The 19,388-nt window shown below is 49.4% G+C and overlaps 1 protein-coding gene across 3 annotated transcripts; it reads right to left on the bottom strand.

The window, feature by feature from the left end:
- Positions 1–7: 7 nt before the first annotated feature.
- Ddx39a (DExD-box helicase 39A) lies at positions 8–9,606 on the bottom strand. 3 transcript variants are annotated; one of them, XM_059264373.1, is made up of 11 exons: positions 9,458–9,606; positions 3,665–3,876; positions 3,370–3,497; positions 2,619–2,711; positions 2,117–2,300; positions 1,358–1,476; positions 895–1,026; positions 705–814; positions 486–630; positions 225–372; positions 8–138 (listed from the first exon to the last, which is right to left on the bottom strand). In XM_059264373.1, the coding sequence occupies exons 2-11, from the start codon at positions 3,870–3,872 to the stop codon at positions 122–124; spliced, it is 1,284 nt and encodes a 427-aa protein (XP_059120356.1). In that variant the 5' UTR covers positions 3,873–3,876; positions 9,458–9,606; the 3' UTR covers positions 8–121. The 3 variants fall into 3 exon arrangements, with proteins under 3 accessions (XP_059120356.1, XP_059120357.1, XP_059120358.1); XM_059264374.1 differs by lacking the exon at positions 9,458–9,606 and adding an exon at positions 8,804–9,294; XM_059264375.1 differs by lacking the exons at positions 2,619–2,711; positions 3,370–3,497; positions 3,665–3,876; positions 9,458–9,606 and adding an exon at positions 1,697–1,757 and having other exon boundaries at positions 2,117–2,265.
- Between the last annotated feature and the right edge of the window lie 9,782 nt (positions 9,607–19,388).

The following is a 19,388-nucleotide window of genomic DNA, read 5'->3' as shown; positions in this document are numbered from 1 at the left end:
CCAGGCATCCACAATAAAAGTTTATTACACAGCTACAGCTTTGAAACAAAAAGATACACCCATTTGTCACGTAGGAAGAGGATCTGAAGCAGCAAGTGGGTTGGCTACACACACATAATGGTTATCGGCTCTGTTCAACTGTGAAGACAAGAAGGAGGCAGTGAGGAGGAGGGCCTTTGCTCGGGGAGCCCAGCTCTGTGCCCAGAATGGCCCCAGCCACTCACTGTATGTAGAGATGTCTATTTCTTCTGGAAGCTCTGCCACATTCACTTCAAAGCGGTCCTGAACATCATTGAGGATTTTAGCATCATTCTCATCAGATACAAAAGTGACCGCCAGGCCTTTGGTACCAAAGCGACCAGCACGGGCCACCTGCAGGAAGACGGGGGTGGGCGGTGGGGGTGGGGGGGTCAGGAGACAGGTACCTCTCAGGATCTGAGGAAGGGTGTGGCTCTGATCCACCCACCCTGGGAGGGGGCACTCACTCGGTGAAGGTAGGTATCTGAGTCCTCTGGCATGTCATAGTTGAAGACGATGTTGACTCGCTCAATGTCCATCCCTCTGCCAAACAGGTTGGTAGCCACCAGGATGCGCCGCTGGAAGTCCTTGAACTGCTGGTAGCGGGACAGGCTGGGGGAGACAAACACAGGTATCAAACACAGATCCCAGGGCACCCTTGGCCACAGTGGACATCATGCACTCACCGCTCCTCCTGGGGCATGCCTCGGTGAATAGCAATGGCTGGGAAGTTCTGTTCCACTAGGAGCTGGGCCAGGGCCATGCAACGCTGCACAGACTTGACAAAGATCACCACCTGAAGGAGGAGAATGCTAGTTAGGCCTTGGAGAATCACCCACAGGCCCAGATCTTGGTGTGGGCAAGTGGAAGTATCACCTGGTTAAACTCAAGGACATCAAGGAGGTCGAAGAGCTTCCGGTTCTTCTCACTGTCCTTGAGCTTGATGTAGTACTGCTGTAGCCCGTGTAGTGTGAGCTTTGTCTCGTCGTCCACAAATACCTCCATGGGCTGTGTGGGAAGGGAAGCAGGAAGGGGCGAGCAGGGCTCACTTCTGGGTGTCTCATGTGCCCGGAACCTTCCAGGGAGTGGCTCCTCTGCAGCGGTGACTCCCAGAGGGCCTGTTGCACCCAACCTCCGTAAACCATTCTCTCCCAATAGCCGGACGTAAGCTCTGCTCTGGCTCAGGTGTGGACCACACTCAGCTCCCAGTTTGACAAGCCAGGGGAAGTAAGGAGGCTGCGCCGGCCTCCCAGCATCCTCCAGGCCATGGACCAAAGCTGCTGTGCTGAGGTGCTGGCCACGGTGGGCAGGCGGTCAGCTGGGGCATCACCCTACTCACATCCTGCATGAACTTCCTGCAGACGGGCCGGATCTCCTTGCTCAGAGTGGCACTGAACATCATGCACTGCTTCTCATGGGGTGTCAGGCGAAAGATTTCTTGCACGTCCCGGCGCATGTCTGGATGGGATCCAACACACAGCAAGCCTGAGTGTCTTGTCTGACTGAGCAGACCCACACCAGAGAGGAACCAGCCCTCCCCAACCTGGGACAGAGAACACTGGCACCATGGCCACAGTGGAGTGGGCCCAGGGATGTCCCCGCTGCCTGATGGGCTGGGCTCGGATGGGCGGGCGGGCGTGCAGGAGCGCAGGCATGGGAGGAGCCGCGGTCCACTTACTCGCTGCCAGCATGGAGCGGCCCTGCCAGTGCGCCTTGAGCCATGCTTCGGGAAAGGGAGCCTGAGGCAGAGACAGCCGCTGGCGTGAGAGCTGCAGCTGCTTCCCAGGACACATGCCCATCTCTCCCAGCCCCTGATGGGTGGCAGAAGCCACCCTACTCCTCCAGATCCCCTGGGTGTGTCTACATGTCCTAAAGGGATGGCAGCTCATGGGGCCTATGGTCCCACTCAACTTGGGCTCAGCAGCAGCACACACTCTGTCAACACTGGAACTCTCTCTTAGGCTTCTCCCGTGAGCCCCAAGTTCTGGCCACCCATGTGACCCACTATGAGAGCCACTGCCTGCCCCCTACATCAGGTCCCCTACAAAACTGCTGTGACTGAGTGGGGAACGGCTAGGCAGGCCAGTGGGATGCTCACCCAGCTGTTCCAGCATCTTGTCACATTCATCTAGCACAAAGTGCTTCACATTCCTCAGGTTGAGGCTCCTGCTCCGTACGAGTGCCAGGATCCGGCCTGGTGTTCCCACCACAACATGGGGACAGTTCTTCTTCAACACATCTTCATCCTTCTTAATGGAGAGGCCCCCAAAGAACACAGATACCTATGGAGACAGAAAGCAAGCTGTTTCTATCTGTCTGGGAGCAGTGATCTTATCGGGACAGGCCCTACCCATCCTGAGGGCATCTGGAACACCAGCCCCACTCCCTTAGAACCCAGGCAAGCCTTAAGAGCAGGGGCAAGCCTGAGAGGCTAGCTCTGATGAAAAGAGGCACCTGGGACCAGCACAAGCCTGTGGAGACTGGGCATAATTCATCAGGCTTTTTAAGAAACAAAGTACCACTAACCTCAAGCTTGATAAATGCTGCTTGGGCTGGAGCTGAGGCCAGCATGGCCTAACATAGCACCTGAGGAGGCTTACCTTGACACTGGGCATGTACTTAGAGAAGCGCTCATACTCCTTGCTGATCTGGAAGGCCAGCTCCCTTGTGTGGCACATGACCAGTACTGATACCTGTAAAGTAGGCAAGAAACATCTTTACCCAAATCCACACACCCCAACACACAGTGTACCTATTACTATAGATAGTTCCTTCCACACAAGCCACTTGAAGGTCCAAACATCTACACCTTCTCCTTAAACCTATCCTCCTCAAACGCTCATGGCTAGCTACCAAAGCCGGTGTCTCAAGAGGCCAGGAACAGAGAATGGCAGCAAAGACCCTAAACAAAAGGGTTACCCCAGGCTGCGATGTCTTCTCTCCCACCCACAGCATAGCCCTCATGATTGGGCCATGCCCTGAAAAGACAAGCACCCACCCACCCACCCAAGGTGACAAACCAAAGCCTCACACACGCCACTCAAGGGCTCCACCACAGAGCCACACTCCAGTCCACCACAATATGATTTTTTTATAAACAGGGTCTTCCTATGGCCTGGAACTCTCAATCCTGCCTCAGCTTCCTAGCTGGACTCAAGCATAACTCTTAGGACCCTAGAATTGATCTATAACAGTGGTGTTATAACACCTGTATAACAAATCAGCAGTAAATATAGTTTCAATTCCCAGCTTAAAACCAAAAGCCCACAAAGAGACTATGGAAGCAGTTCCATGATATCCAAGGCTGCACTGTCACATGGGACCCCAGCCCAGAAAGGAACCCACATCTACCTGGCCATTGATGGGCTCGATCTGCTGCAGGGTGGCCAGCACAAACACAGCTGTCTTGCCCATCCCAGACTTGGCCTGGCAAAGGACATCCATACCCAAAATGGCCTGGGGAATACACTCATGCTGGACTGAGGAAGAAAAAAGTATATGAGTAAGAGACTGGATGCTGCCTCCCTGCACACTCCTCTGCCAGAGAAGGCGAGGAGGGTCAGGTTCCAGCCATCTTGCATAGGGGCTGTTGATATAACTGACTCATGGGGCGGGTATGGATGGGGGTGATGCCACAGTAGCATACCCTCTGAAGGATGCTCAAAGCCACAGTCAACTATGGCTCTCAGGAGCTCCGGCTTCAGCAGAAAGTCCCGGAAACCAGAACTGTGAATGGAGACATAAGATCCTTTGACATCTTTCTTCTGGGGAGCTGGAGTGCTCTCCTGGGGTGCTTGGGGCTCTTCATCTTCATCATAATCCAAAAGCTCATTTTCCACATCCTGTTCTGCCATGGCACTGAGAACAGAAGACAGGAAGGCAGGTCAGGAAGGGGGCTGGCTGGGGCAAACCCTGTAAGCAGGCAGAGCTCAGTGGTGCACCTGCACAACACCTCCCACCCCATCCGACTGTCCCTTACCACTGTCCTCTCAGCAACCTCTCCTCCGCACACACACACTCTCCCATCCCATGCCACCCGCCTCAAGCATCCTAAGGTCTTCAGTGAAATACCAATCCTATATTATAGCTGGGGATGAAGCTCGGTGCTAGAACACTTACCTAGCAGGTTCTGTCCCAACATCACAGATAAATAAGTGACAGCAATCACACTTCCTGGCCTGGCCTCACTACTTCCCCTGATCAGATCCACCCCAGAGATGCCCTGTTCCTAAGAGTCTGCACACACATTTGTTTTGTTTTGGTTTTTGAAATAGGATCTCATTACATCATCCTGTCTGCCTGAGACTTGCTATGTAAACTAGTCTGGCCTTGAAGTCAGAGATCTGCCTGCCTCTGCCTCCTAAGCGTTGGGATTAAAGGTGTGTGCCACCTAAATTTTTTTTTTTTTAAATACAGTGTTGGGGTGTGTGTATCCTTGACAAGCATTCCATCAATTGAGGAAAATCCCCAATCTTTGTGAGGGTTTTTGTTTGTTTTCAAAAAGACTTGAATAGAGCTGGAGAGATGGCACATAGGTTAAGGGCACTGGTTGCTTTTCCAGAGGTCCTGAGTTCAATTCCCAGCAACCACATGGTGGATCACAGCAATCTATAATGAGATCTGATGCCCTCTTCTGGTGTGCAGGCATACTTGCAGACAAACGCTGTATACATAATACATAAAATCTTAAAAAAAAAAAAAAAAAAAAAAAGACCTTAATACATAGGCCAGTCCAGAACTTGCAGTGATCCTCCTGCCTTTGCCTCACAAGTGTCTGGATTACAGGCAGACACCACCTTGCCTGGTTAATGTGCCCTCCCTGACATTCAAGGTTTTTTTTAGCACTAAGAAGGCTCCTCAGACCACCCTCCCCAAGGATCTCCCATCACCTGCATGAAGCAAGACCTAGGATCTGCAATTGTGGATGCCTTGGTGCTGAGAAAGGAACAGTGGGCAAGAGAGCTAGCAGCATCCGCCCTGCCCTGGCCAGCCTCCCCTGCTGTTTGTGGTCTACCCAGGGGAATCGTTAAGTGCTTTTATGAAGAGGGTTCCCATTGGGCCAGGCAAGCAAGAACGCCAGCCAGCTGAGATGCTAAATGGAATTCACAGGAGACAAGCTCCCCCTCACTTCATTAATCCCTCAAAAAAAAGTACAAGGCTTGTCTTTTGTACTCCCTGGCCTGCTGAAACAGTTCCTGAGGTCAGATGCTAACATACTAGGACTCACTTCTGGCCCCTTATGACTTTATCCAAATTCAGTCATTTCTATGCCAAGGTCCCCCAACTTTGTCTCCAGTCCTATGCTTTTCCCACTCCAGACCAATTACCAGCTGCCTTCCCATATCCTTAGAAGTTTAACTCAAGAGGCCTAAAACAAAGCTTTTTGTTTCTACTCAAGGCCTGCATCTGCATCCCCGATCTCAGAAATAGTTATTCCATTCTCACAGACAGTCCTGACTGACCAGCAAATCTCACTCACCAAATCCAGTCAGGTCTACCTAGCCACTTCTCACATAGGTTACTATGCTGGCCCCAAGTTGAAGTGGCCTTTTTTTTTTTGTTTCTTTAAAATTGGAACAGCTTTATGGAAAGTCATATGCTATACAATTCACCAAAGTACACAATTCAGGAATCAACAAACATGCTGGCATCAGCACAATCAACTCTAACATACTTCACCACCTGTAAAAGAGAAAACCTTCTGGATGGGGTGGAGAGATGGCTCAGTGGTTAAGAGCACATGTTCTTTGGGAGAGAGGAATGGGATTCAATTATCAGCACCCACACGCTTCACAACCACAACTCCACTTCAGGAGACCCAACATCCTCTTCTGACCTTCACAGGCATAAAGCATGCACTCAGTGAATATAAATGCAGTCAGGCAAAACACAGAAATAAAAAAAATAAAAAAAGCCTCTGGGCCTGGGGGGTGTGGCTCAGAGATAGATGCCTAGCATGTGAGAAACCCTGGACTTCATCCCTTAAACCACAAAGTAAGACTACCTCTGTACCCTTTAGCCACCACCTAACTCCCAGACCCATTCATCTGCTTGTCATCTCTGCAGACGAACTAGCCTTTTCTGGGCATTTTCTATAAATAGGTTCAGACAGCATCATGTGGCTTTTTACATTCTAACACTCATCCACAATACAACATGAACCAATGATTCATTCTTTTTTTTTTTTTTTGGTTTTTCGAGACAGGGTTTCTCTGTGTAGCTTTGCGCCTTTCCTGGAACTCACTTGGTAGCCCAGGCCGGCCTCGAACTCACAGAGATCTGCCTGGCTCTGCCTCCCGAGTGCTGGGATTAAAGGCATGCGCCACCACCGCCCGGCGGTTCACTCCTTTTTATAGCCAAACAGTAAGTATCCCTACATGTGAGCATGTCACATGGTGTCATTTGACTAACATTTTTTTGTCTGAATTATACCAACAGCCTTCGGTCCATGGACTCCTATCCAGTACACAACTCCCACAGCAGGCAGAAGGAGCCCACTCCAGCTAAGGAAATCACATCTGGCTTGTCACTGTACTGTTTAAAACAGGCTGGGTTCAGGCCTGGAGCAATAGCTCAGCAGTTGTTACCTAGTACCTATACATGGTGATTCACAACTATGTGTAACTATTTCCTGGGATCTCAGCCTTTTGGCCTCTTTGGGCACTAGGCAACCCATGCGGTACACATACATACATGCAGGCAAAATAGTCACTCCTAAAGTTTGATTTATTTTTGAGACAGGATTTCTTTGTGTAGCCCTGCCTGTCCTGGAACTCGCTCTATAAACTCAAAGGTCCTCCTCCCCCAACCCCCAAGTGCTGGGATTAAAGTTGTAGGCCGCCGCCGCCGCCACCGCCGCCACCACCACCACCACCATCAAATAAAATATTTTCAAAATGTCAGGTGGTGGCACACATCCTTAATCCTAGCACTCAGGACAGAAGCAGGCAGGTCTCTGAGTTCCCAGCCAGCCTGGTCTACACAGCCAGGGCTAAATAGTGAGACCTCATTTTAACAACAAGAAAAACCCCACATACCTTACCATTACCGCAGTTGCTGACTGCACATGGGTCATAACCTCCCCTCTCCAACACACATTTAGTTGGGTCTTATTCTCCAGAAGTGTACTTCCTTTTAGCATCAACTTAAAAAGCACTCTTCTCAGCTAAGTGTGGAGGTGGCCCACACCTTTGATTCCAGCACGGGAGGCAGAGGCAGGTGGATCTCTGAGAGTTCCAGGACAGCCTGGGCTACACAGAGAAACCCTGTCTCGAAAAAAACAAACAAAAAAAGCACTCTTCTTGCCAGCCTGCTTATGTCTAGAAGAGGACCTGGGTCAGCAGCAGTGGTAAATGAATGGACCTACAACTGGGGTCTTAAGGCTGCAAACTGACACCAGTCCTGAGAATTTCCACTGCAGCAAAAGGACATGTTCATTTGCCCCTCAAGAAAGATTACTATCCAGGAGGTAAAGGTACATTCCCCAGAATCCACATAGTGGAGAGAACTGACGGGTTGTCCTCTGACACACACAAACTCATAATATACACAAAATAAAAATGCTTTTAAAAAGTTATCAGTCACTAAAGCACCAGACCCCAGCAAAGGTCTACCTGGGGCTAGCAGAGACATCTAGGAGAGAAGAGCTAGGCAGGCCCAGGGCATGTGTACTTAAATTGCTAAACAATGGAGAACTACTAACTAGGCTTGGGGTTGAATGACTCTTAAGAATTCGCTCAAGGCTAGGTGATGGTGATGCCTTTAATCCCAGCACTCGGAGGCAGAAGCAGGCGGATCTCTGAGTTTGAGGCCAGCCTGGTCTACAGAATCGAGTTGCAGAACACAGAGAAACCCTGTCTCGAAAAACCAGAAAGAATTTGCTCAAGATGAAGTGGAGGATAAGACCAACAGCAGGGAAAACCAGTCAGGGAAAGAACCATCTGGGGTGGGATACCGAGTAGGGGAGAGAAGATGAGACACCAAACACCTTGGGTGTAGAAGGACCAGACATCTCTGGACTCAAACACATGAATGGCCAAGATGGTATATCTATATTTTTGTTGTTGTTGTTTTCAAGACAGGGTTTCTCTGTGTAGCTTTGGAGCCTGTCCTGGAAGTCGCTTTGTAGACCAGGCTGGCTTCGAACTCAAGAGATCCGCCTGCCTCTTCCTCCTGAGTGCTGGGATTAAAGGTGTGTGCCGCCACCGCCTGGCTGTATCTATTTTTATTTGAGAAAAGATCTCATGCAGCCAGCCCCTCAGACTTGCTATGTAATTGGTGATCCTATCTCAACCTCCCAAATGCTGAGTGTGTATTAAAATGAACTTTAAAATTGCCTGAGGCTGGGGCAGGCAGATCTCTACAGGTTCCAGGCCTGCCAGGGCCATAGTGAGATCCTGTCTCAACAATAAAAAAACCTCAGACATTCAAGACTGGCCAGGAGAGATGGCAAAGCAGTTAAAACGCTTGATGCTTTCAGACGACCTGAATTAGGTTTCTCAGTTCCCAACCACCTTCCAACTCCAGGTACTGGAGGTTTGACTCCCTCTTCTGGCCTCCATGAGCACCTGCACACAGATAATTCATTCACACACATACACACAAGTTAAAAGTTCAAGGACAGCCTCGACTTCACGAGATATGGCCCCTCACACGTGTACTGTTTTTAGGCAATATGGCTAAAACGTTTGTGCTAGTTAAGGGGTAAATGTGAAGCCGGCGCACGCCTTTAATCCCAACGCTCCGCAGACAGATGCAAGCGGATTTCAGTGAGTTCGGGGCTGACCTGATCTTCGTAGTGAATCCCAGTCAGAGATCCTGTCTCAGACAACGAGATGTGATACACCAAATGTTCCAGGAACGAGTTGGGGTGCTATTCGGAGCGGATACCCCCAAATGTGTCAGGCCTCGGTTCCATCAGGTTACGGAAAATTAAACAAGTGAATCCAGGGAGTGGCTGTCCCAAACCTAAAATTCCAATCAGGCCCCGGGGAAACGAAATGCAACCGGGCTGAGCCGGCTCACACCCGGAAAGCGACACCAGGTGAATGACCGGCCTTCGGAGTCTAGAGGAGAATCTCCTGGGAGATCGGCAGAGCAGGACGGGAAGCAGGTGACTGCAGACTCGGCAAGTCTGCCCATAGGAAGCCTGGGTCATCCTGCCGCGCCCGCAACCCCAGTGTGGAGCAGCCCTCTGCCTCAATCCCGCCACGACATACAGGCCGGCCTCGGGGCGCCGCCATGACATCGCTCCCGGAAGCCGACGCACTAACGGCTGGCCCGCCCCTGGCGCATGCGCACGGGAGCCCAACGGCCAGCTCGAGGTGGGTGCCTAACCGCCCTGACGCCTCGCGCCCGCTCCTGCCGCTGCACCGCGGCGTCCCCTTCAGCCAACTCACAGCCCCGCACCGCAGCCCCGAGCTCGGGAACCACCACTTACCTGCCGCCCGGTTCGCCTCCGCGAGCTGCGAGGAAAGCCGCCCGCCTGGTTGTACGTCGCGCCCCTGGACGCGAGCTGCAACGCTTCCTGCCTGGACCCCGACTCTGGATCTTGCTCACTGGGCCGTTGGCTTATCACTCAACGGAGGAGAAAGTGATGATTGGATTATAAGGACGCCGTCGGCCGGCTATTGGTGAAAGGGGCGAAAGAGGGCGTGCCTGGAGCCTGAGGTTCATTGGGCAATCAAAGAGTAGGCGTGTCCGAGGGGGCCGAGCTAAGCGTTGGCTCCGCCCCATCACGTGAGGTGAGTGTAGGCCTGCGTAGATGCTGTCATATTTAGTGCTGGCAACCGCCTGTTAGTTGCCCATGCTTGTGCCCCACCCTTTTGAAAGTGTAGTTTCCTGGCTATCGTAAAATTTCTGACTCTTGTTTGGTTGGTCGGTTTTTGGTTTTGGTTTTTTGGTTTGTTTGTTTTTTTCCAGATGGGGTTTCTCTGTGTAGCCCTGGCTGTCCTGGAACTCACTTGCCCTGCTAGAGTAGGTGCTTTCTAATCGGCGGGTTCTCAGAGTTTTCTCTTTTTCTTATTCGGTGGGCTGAGGGTGGAATCAGGGCTTACTATGCTAAGCAAGCCTCTGCTGCTGAGCTAGAACCAGTTTCATTGTTTTGGTTTGGTCTCGGGGTTTGTTTTTTAATTTTTTATTATTTTGTGTATGAGCCTTTTGCCTACGTGTATTATATGTACCACATGTGTGCCTGGTGCCACCAGAGGTCAGAAAATGGCATTGGATCCTCTGGAACTGGAGTTACAGGCGATTATGGGCTGTCATATGGGTGCTAGGAACCAAACCCCTCCCTGTCCACTGCAAGAGCCACAATCTCTTAACCACTGAGCCAGCTCTCCAGGCCTGGATTTGATTTTTTTTTTTCTATTTTATTTTATTGTTGTTATTATTTGTTTTTTGTTTGGTTGGTTTTGGTTTTTGAAGACAGGGTTTCTCTATGTATCCCTGGCTGTCTTGGAACTCACTCTGTACACTAGGCTGGCCTCAAACTCGGATATCTGCCTTCCTCTGCCTCCCCAGCACTGGGATTAAAGGCATGTGCCACCAATGTCTGGCTCTGGCTTTGATTTTTTTGAGATAGGGTTTCATGTAGTCCAGGATGGCCTGAACACCTTTAATTCTCTGAAAAGTACATAAAGGTAGAAAAAGGAGATACTGGATCCCTGATAGTCATCGTCTGACTTCCACAGGTGTGCACAGACACCCCCAAATGAATTGATCCATGAAATGACCATGAAATTGATCATTGAAACATGTTTTGTTCTCAAGAACACATTGATGAGAGCTATCAGTGTTGTGGCTCATGCCTGTGGTACCAGCACTTGGCAAGCTGAGGCAAGAGGAGTTTAAATTCCAGATTAGCCTGGGCTATATAGTGAGATCCTTGCTCCTAAAGTGCAGTTGGTTTGAACGAATTAATAATTAACTTGGAGTCACCAATAATGCATCTGTGTCACATAAGGAAAGAAATCAAAGCACTTCCCCTTGTCAGTAAATCAAGAGCAAGCCCTGCTTTGAATTCTTTACGTTGCTCTCCCTGTTTGTCTGTTGTTTGGGCCTGAGTCTGTTCCTACCCGAAGATTGTCCTGGGAATCTGTCCCTGTATGTGTGTCCGTAACAAAGAGCTTTACTCTCTCTTTTATTGAACCAAGGCCAGCCTGGTCTGCAGAGCAAGTTCCAGGACAGCCAGGACTATACAGGAAAACACTGTTTTAGCAACAACAACAAAAAAGATTCTTAGCTATATATCAAGTTTGAGGCCAGCCTGGGCTATGCAAGACCCTATCTCAAAAAACAAAAACATAGCAGGCGGTGGTGGCGCACGCCTTTAATCCCAGCACTTGGGAGGCAGAGGCAGGCAGATCTCTGTGAGTTCGAGGCCAGCCTGGTCTACAGAGTGAGTTCTAGGAAAGGCGCAAAGCTACACAGAGAAACTCTGTCTTGAAAAACTAAAAACAAAAACAAAAACATGTTGAGTGGAAGGAGATAGTGCTGAAGAATTGTGTGTTGATGATTCTATGCCTTGGGAAGTTCAAGAACAGGATCATTTATAGTGATGGATCTTTGGGACGAGGCCTGTGAAGGGCATAGCAGAATTTAAGGTAGAATAGGTTGAGTAAAGACAAAAGGGTTAAAACCTGGATCTTATGGAAGAACTCCCCCCCCCCCCCCCGACAGGGTTTCTCTGTGTAGCTTTGCGCCTTTCCTGGAACTCACTTGGTAGCCCAGGCTGGCCTCGAACTCACAGAGATCTGCCTGGCTCTGCCTCCCAAGTGCTGGGATTAAAGGCGTACGCCACCACCACCTGGCATGGAAGAACTCTCAACCAGTGAATCATTTCTCCAGTCCCTGTTTTTGTGGTTCTCATGTAGCTGAGGCTGGCCTCAAACTCACTCAGTAGCTGAGGAGGGTGAACCAAAGTGGATGATTTTTTTTTTAAAGACAGGGTTCCCAGGGAGGCTATATAGCAGGGGGGACCCTAGGATGACTGTGGCTTATAAGTTTTGGTTTTACTCAATTACTGGGCAAGCCTCAATGAAACATTTCACAATTAGGATAAGAATTTATACTATATCAAGCTCATAATAGAAAAATAAATTTTTAAAAAAGTGAAAAAAAAAAAAGATAGGGTTCCTCTGTAGGCCAGGCTGGCCTCGAACTCAGAGATCTGCCTGCCTCTGCCTCCTGAGTGCTGGGATTAAAGATGTGTGCTGCTATGCCCGGTTTAAGGTGGAGGATGATCTTGAACCCCCTGACCCTCTGCCTTACCTGTAAGTCCTGGGATCCAGGCCTGGGCTACCATCTCTCTCATCTACTAAAACAAGACTCCTTCCATCACTGTCCATCTGTCCGTCTCTCGACAGAAGAAGCTTGCCGTGTCTGCTGCTACCTGTCTCCATCTCGCCATGCAGAGGTTCCAGGCAGCCACATTCATGCCCAGGTTTGTACATGGGTGCGGGGACATGAAGTCCGGGCCTCACGCTTGCAGAGCGAGAACTCTTACACATCAAACCATCTCCTTTTAAAAAACTTGTTTGCAAAAAGGAAAGGGTTGATTTCTTTTCAGGTTTATTTTTATTTCTGTGTCTGTATGAAGACCTCCTGGGAGCTGGGGTTACAGCCACTGAACATGGGTGCTGGGCATCAAACTGTGGTCTTTCCAGGAATGGTCAAACTCTCAATCGATGAGCCACCTCTCCCTGCTTTATTTGTTTAGCATGTTTTTTGAAACAAGGTTTCTCTGAATATCCCAGGCTGGCTTTGAACCAGCACTGTACCTCCAGCTTCAGCTTCCGGAATGCTGGGATGACTGCCCATGCCACTGTGCTGAGCTTGGTATTTGGTTGGCAAAGAACTTTATCTCGGGAGCAACGCAACCTCATTCAGCTCCACCCTGATAAGAACTTTCTATGTTTTCACTGACTCAGAGTCTAGTTCAAATACTGTGGCAGTGTCTGGGGTGTGCGGCACTGCTAGATGCTGGCCTCACATGCATGAGGCTGTGGCTTCCTTCCGGCTCTGGAGGACAAACTGCCCTGACACATGGAGTGGAGCTCCTGTCTCAGGTACCATGGCCTCTCCTCTGCTGAGCTTCTCTAACAGGCCAGCTTGTACCCACGGCCACACCCCTCTGTCAGACACAGACCAGATTCCAGCGTGTCTGTATATTCCTCTCTCCAGTCACGTGGCAGCTCTTTTTATTGTTGTTATTTATCTTTGGTGGTTCTGGGCATGGATTCCAAGGTCTTCCACATGCCAGGCAAGTGTTTTACCATTGAGACATGTCCCTAGCTCCTCACTGGAGGACTCTAGGCAAGTGTTCTCACCTCTGGCAGTTATTGACTAAATTTCTAGTACATTCTAGACTTCATTGGAGGAGCTTGGAACTCAGTTATGAACAAGATAAATCCCTAATGTCAGAGAGACAAGGAACAACAGAGAAAATTTATTAACCCTTGGTGGGTCCTAGTGGCACAAGCCTGTAATTCTGTTACTCCAGATGCTGAAATAGGAAGCTTCCTAGTCTACATGGTGAGTTCAAGGCCAGCCTGGGCTAGGTAGCAAGACTGTCTCAAAATAAAAGTTGGGCTGGAGAACTGGCTCAGCAGTTATGAGCGGTATTCTTGCAGAGGACATGAGTTTGGGTCACTGCACTCATGTCACAACCTCTGTAACTCTAGCCCCAGGAGATTCAATGCCCCCTCTGGCTTTGGTGGACACCTGCATACATGTACACGATATGCATGTATACATAAATAAATAATTCTAAAAACCTTTTTTCGCCGGGGCGGTGGTGGCGCACGCCTTTAATCCCAGCACTTGGGAGGCAGAGCCAGGCGGATCTCTGTGAGTTCAAGGCCAGCCTGGTCTACAGAGTGAGATTCAGGAACGGTGCCAAAGCTATGCAGAGAAACCCTGTCTCTGGCACGTTGATTTTTTTTTTTTCCTTCATGAATGTCAAGAGTTATTTACTGTGCTCGGGCCCCATTTATAATTGGGAAGAAACTGCAATGAAGAGATATGGTGATGAGCATGAGGAAGGAGGGTGTGCTCCCTGCCCTGATATGGGGCTAAAAAACCAAAAAAAAAAAAAAACACTGGCTGCTTTTCCAAAGGACCTAGGTTCCATTCCCAGCACCAACACTGGATCACAACCTTCTGTAAACACAGGTGATCTGATGCCCTCTTCTGGTTTCTGAGGGTATAAAGCATGCATATAGTACACAGACATGCATGCAGGCAAAACACCCAGACATGTAAACTAATTTAAAATAAAACGTTTTTTTCAGGGGAACTGAGGTTGTAGCTGATCAGTAGAACACCTGTCCAGATGCACAAGGCCCTGGGTTCAGTCACAAGTATCACATATAGATGTTGTGGGCACTGGAGAGGTGGCTTGGTGGTTAAGAGCACTTGTTGCTTTTGCAGAAGATCCAGGTTTGGCTTCCAGCACCCACTTGGTGGTTCACAACTATCTATAACTCCAGTTCCAGGGGATCTGATGACCTCTTTTGACTTCTGCAGGACCAGACATGTATGTGGTACACTGTAAATGGACATTTCCTGACCCGACTGCCTGGTCCCAAATAACCACTCAGAGGCTTATATTAATTGTAAATGCTTGGTCCATAGCTCAGGATTGTTACTAGCTAACTCTTACACTTAAATTAACCCATATTTCCATTTATGCTTTGCCACATGGTGGTACCTTTATTAGCATGGCACGTTCATGTCCTGCTCCCTCTGTGTCTGGCTGGTGACTCGGCCCTTCACCTTCTCATCCTTAGTTTGGTCTCCCCGTCTATACTTCCTGCCTGGCTACTGGCCAATCAGCGTTTTATCAAACCAATTCGAGTGACAAATCTTTACAGTGTACAAGAGGATTATTCCACAGCAGTACACAGATATGCATACAGGCAAAACACTCATGCACAGAAAAGAAAATAAATATATATTATAATTTGCAGGGTAGAGTTGGAAGGGCAGGATGGGGCTTGTTCTAGGTGAAGGTGACAGAAAAGGTCTGGCTTAGGAAGTGGCATTTGAACAAAAGTGTTAATGAAGATGAAAAGGAGCAGTGTTACAGATAGAGGGAAGAACCAGTTCAGGGTCCTGAGGTCAGAACAGGTTTGTCTTGTCTGAGGAGCAATGAGAGGCCCCTATTGCCAGAGTGGACTGATGGAGGAGAGAGGTAGAAGACGGGGAACAGAGGAGCCAATAGCACTCCAGAACTTCGGTGTTTTCCCTAAGGACCCTGGGCCTCTTCCCTGTTACTCTTTTTTGTTTGTTTGTTTGTCTGTTTGTTTGTTTTTCAAGACAGGGTTTTTCTGTGTAACAATCCTGACTGTCCTGCAATTTTCTCTGTAGACCGGCTGGCCTCGAACTCACAGAGAACTGCCTGCCTCTGCCTCCAAGTGCTGAGATTAAAGGTGTAGGACACCAACACCTGGCCTTTTTTTTTTTTTGAGATAAGGTCTTACTATGTGGCCTGGCTGGCCTCTCAAATTCACACAGATGTCTGCTTCTACCTTCTGGATTCTGGGATTTTCTAACCATTGGGCACATCTCTGCTCATTCTTTAACACTCAACTCCAGGGCCAGCTCTGAGAACCCTGGCCCGGCTTATCCCCCACCATGGTGTGGTTGTCTTCAGGCCTCCATAGGGATAATGTTCCATTGCTACCTCTCACTGTGTCCACTCCTCCATTCTATAGATGGAGAGAACAAGGCCTGTAAGTTACTGTTCTGTTTACTGTGAATAGACATCATGGCCAAGGCAACTTATAGAAGAAAGTATTTAACTGAGGTCTTGTTTACAGTTTCAGAGGCTTAGTCCATGACCATCATCATGGTGGGAAGTGGTGGCAGGTAGGCATGGTGCTGGAGCAGTAGCTGAGAGCTTTCATACTCATATACAGGTACAATGCAGAGAGAGAGCAAGTCCGGACCTAGCATTGGCTTTTAGAACCTCCAAGCCCACCCCCAGTGTCACATTACCTCCAATAAGGCCACACCTCCTAATCCTTCCCAAACAGTTCATCAGCTAGGGACCAAACATTCAAATATATGAGTCTATGGAGGCCATTCTCATTCAAACCACCACAACCAGAGCAGAAGGCCTTTGACAATTAAGTCAAACCATGTCAAGGACTAGAGATGCAGACTCAAGCCATAGGGGAGGACTGTGAGGGTCTCAGAATGGTGATATGTAAACAGTTGATTAAAACAAACAAATAAAAAATATTTAAAATAGGTCAGTGACAGGCTGGAGAGATGGCAGCAGTTAAGGCTCATAACTACCTGTAACTCCCGTTCTAGGGAATCTGATACCCTTTTCTGGTCTCTGTGGGCTCCTGGACCCATGTGCACATATCTATACACAGACATTACACACACATAAAAATACATTTAAATACAATTTTTAATGTAATAAGAATTTAAATAAATAATTGAGCACAGGGGACCAGCCTTGGGGAAATATGATGGAAAGACATTTTAGACCAGAGAACAGCCTGTGCAAAGGCCCTGTGGTTGGCAGCAAGAAAATGAATCACTACCTTGAAAGCCAAATGAAGGTGAGAAACCTTTTTTTTTTTTTTTTTAAAGATTTATTTTATTTATTATGTATACAATGTTCTGCCTGCATGTGTGTCTGCAGGCCAGAAGAGGGCACCAGATCTCATTACAGATGGTTGTGAGCCACCATGTGGTTGCTGGGAATTGAACTCAGGACCTCTGGAAGAGCAGTCAGTGCTCTTAACCTCTGAGCCATCTCTCCAGCCCGAGAAACCTTTTCTAAGGCTGCTTCAAAGACAGGACTAGACTTTGCAGCATAGAGAGGCAGACCGTGGTAAGACCTAACATGTCTGGGATCTAGTGTTTCCAGGCACTAGATTGGAGAGAGACCAGGGATGCTTCAGGAATCTGCTGGGATTTTTATCATTGTTATAATGAGTTCTTTGTTCCTTTTAAAGCCTAGAGTACAGCTCTGTTTCCAGTGCACCCAAATCCCTCGCAGACCGTGATAAAGACTCACTGAGTAAATGAATGCTGGAAGGTTGAAGGAGAATCTGGCTGGATTCCCAAGCTCCATCCCCAGAGGCAGCTCAGAACCTGGCAGGCAGGGCCCTGGGCAAGGGTTTTCCCTGCCAATCCCATGCCCTCCTCAGCTGTAAAATGGGTGGTTTCCTTGCCCACTATACAGGGCCCATGAACATCCTGTCTTGATTATGAAGGCAAGGAGTTTCTCTCTTATCAATCTGCAAAAAGGAAGCTAGATGACTAGTTTGGCAACTATTTAAATCACCCAGCCAACATCTGAGGTATAATTAGGATGTCAGTTTGCTGAAGAGAAGGCAAGGGCAGTGTCACACAGGCCCCCTTGGGTTGTGGTTGGAGAAGAGACAGTAGGAGGAGGCTGGGAGACAAGGAAGAAGGGTCCCACTCTGGTCCAGAGAGGTCAGTGATGGTGCACTGGGCCTGTTGAGGACTTGGCAAGGTGCAGAGGGGGTGGTTTCTCTACTGCTGTGATTTTCCTCCTCTCTGTTAAAATACCCCAAAAACTGGCCCAAAGAGAGACTCCACAGCTTTGTCCCTGGGAAGACAGAGACACGTAAGACACTCTTGTCCTCCTGTGCCAGTGCCCATTCCTGGAGGGCACCCACTGTAGGCACTGCCTCTACCGAGTGTGTCCTGCCTGGAGCCCTGGGGACCAAAGTTTGGATCCCTCGCTGGGTTTCTGCGTGAGAGGTCCTCACAGCTACCACAATACAAACTACCTGCATTACTCTGGTCCCCCAAGGGAAATCCTGCAGAAGCCTCTACATTCCATTTGGACACTAGTGTGCATTGATGGTGGCCATCTGAATGCAGCATCTAGGAAAAAGAAGCCAGCAAAACTTCACTGAGGGCAAAAACTAGAGCCCTTGGGGATCCACAGGGCCCAGTGCATCAGAGGCCATGCTGAGGTTCAAATCCCTTAATCAATAGTGGCACATATATTAAAAGTGACCACATGTCCATTGAGATGGCTCAGCAGGTAAAGGCACTTAAGGCCAAGCCTGATGACCTGAGTTTGGGCCCCCCAAAACGATAGGGCCGGAGAAGAGAACTGACCCTGCAAGTTGTCCACTGCGCGCGCGCGTGCACACACACCACACACATATACGCACACATACACATACATACCACACACACATACACAAACAGAATAAAAATTAAAATAGGGTTTGGAGAGGTGGATCAGTGTTTAGAAGCAACACTGCTCTTGTAGAAACCCAAGTCTGACTTTCAGCACCCAGGTGGGATGGCTCACAAACTTTATGACCTCGTTCTAGGGGATCCCATGTCGTCTTCTGACCTCCAGAGGCACCTGCACACATGTGCATAAACCACAGACACACATATATACATAGGTAAGAAATAAGAGTCTCTCCTCCCAAATACTATAAAACTTGTGTTTTGGACAGTAATTACAATCATCGTCTCCCCTACCTGGTAACTTTATGGAGATGTTTAATCCTCCCTACCCAGTAAAACTTTTGTTTACACAAAGGCTCCCTGCTCCATTCTAGGAATTTGACGGCTTGGACCAGTGACCCTTTCCCCTTCCCCCTCCACTTCCTCTGCACCGAGTTTTTTCAGACCAGCCAGTTGAATAAGATTGTGAGGTCCCCTGAGTTAGAACAAAAACCAAATGTACTTCCTGTCTCCGTGTGGTTGCTTTTCCCCAGCACTGTCTTCATCAAGTAAATTTTGTCTTGTTCAGACATTTCAGTTAGAATGGTGGTCTCTTTCTTGGCCACCTCGAACTTACTTCTAACACACATAAAATAAAATCTTCAAACAATGAACGTGACAGCTGCTGGCATTTTTTGTGCGCTTGGCCCACTCCCTCCTCTTTAAGTTTTACAGACATCCTTGCCCTGAGGGTACGGTGGTCTCCAAAGGCCTGGGGCCCTGGGATTTGAAGTCCTGTTCTCCCAGTCGCTTGCCTCCGGGGAAACGGGAGGATGCGCCTGTGCCGCTGGGCGCTGGGGAGGTGGATCGTGATTTTTCTTTCGAGGGGTCCGAGGCGGGGAGCAAGGCCTCTGCAGCTCGCGGCGGCTCAGGCCTGTTCAGAGTTCCAGCACGCTTCGGGCGGTGCAAGCCGCGCGGCACAGCGAACGGGACCCCACTCCCCGCTGCAAGCCCCGGGGGCCGCCGGGAGCCCCGCCCCCGCCCCGCCTCCTCCCCAGGCGCGGACCTCGGCGCTCACGTGACCCGTCCTGCAGCCGCTGGGGCCGGAGGGCGCAGCTCGGCGGAGGCCTGGCCAGGCCGGGCCGAGCGGAGCAGGCCAGAGCGCGAGGCGCGCCAGGGAGGGTCTGGGC

The sequence above is a fragment of the Peromyscus eremicus genome, chromosome 5 (genome assembly GCF_949786415.1).
Source record: "Peromyscus eremicus chromosome 5, PerEre_H2_v1, whole genome shotgun sequence".
Classification (NCBI taxonomy): domain Eukaryota; kingdom Metazoa; phylum Chordata; class Mammalia; order Rodentia; family Cricetidae; genus Peromyscus; species Peromyscus eremicus.
This window is presented reverse-complemented; position numbering and strand designations above follow the sequence as displayed.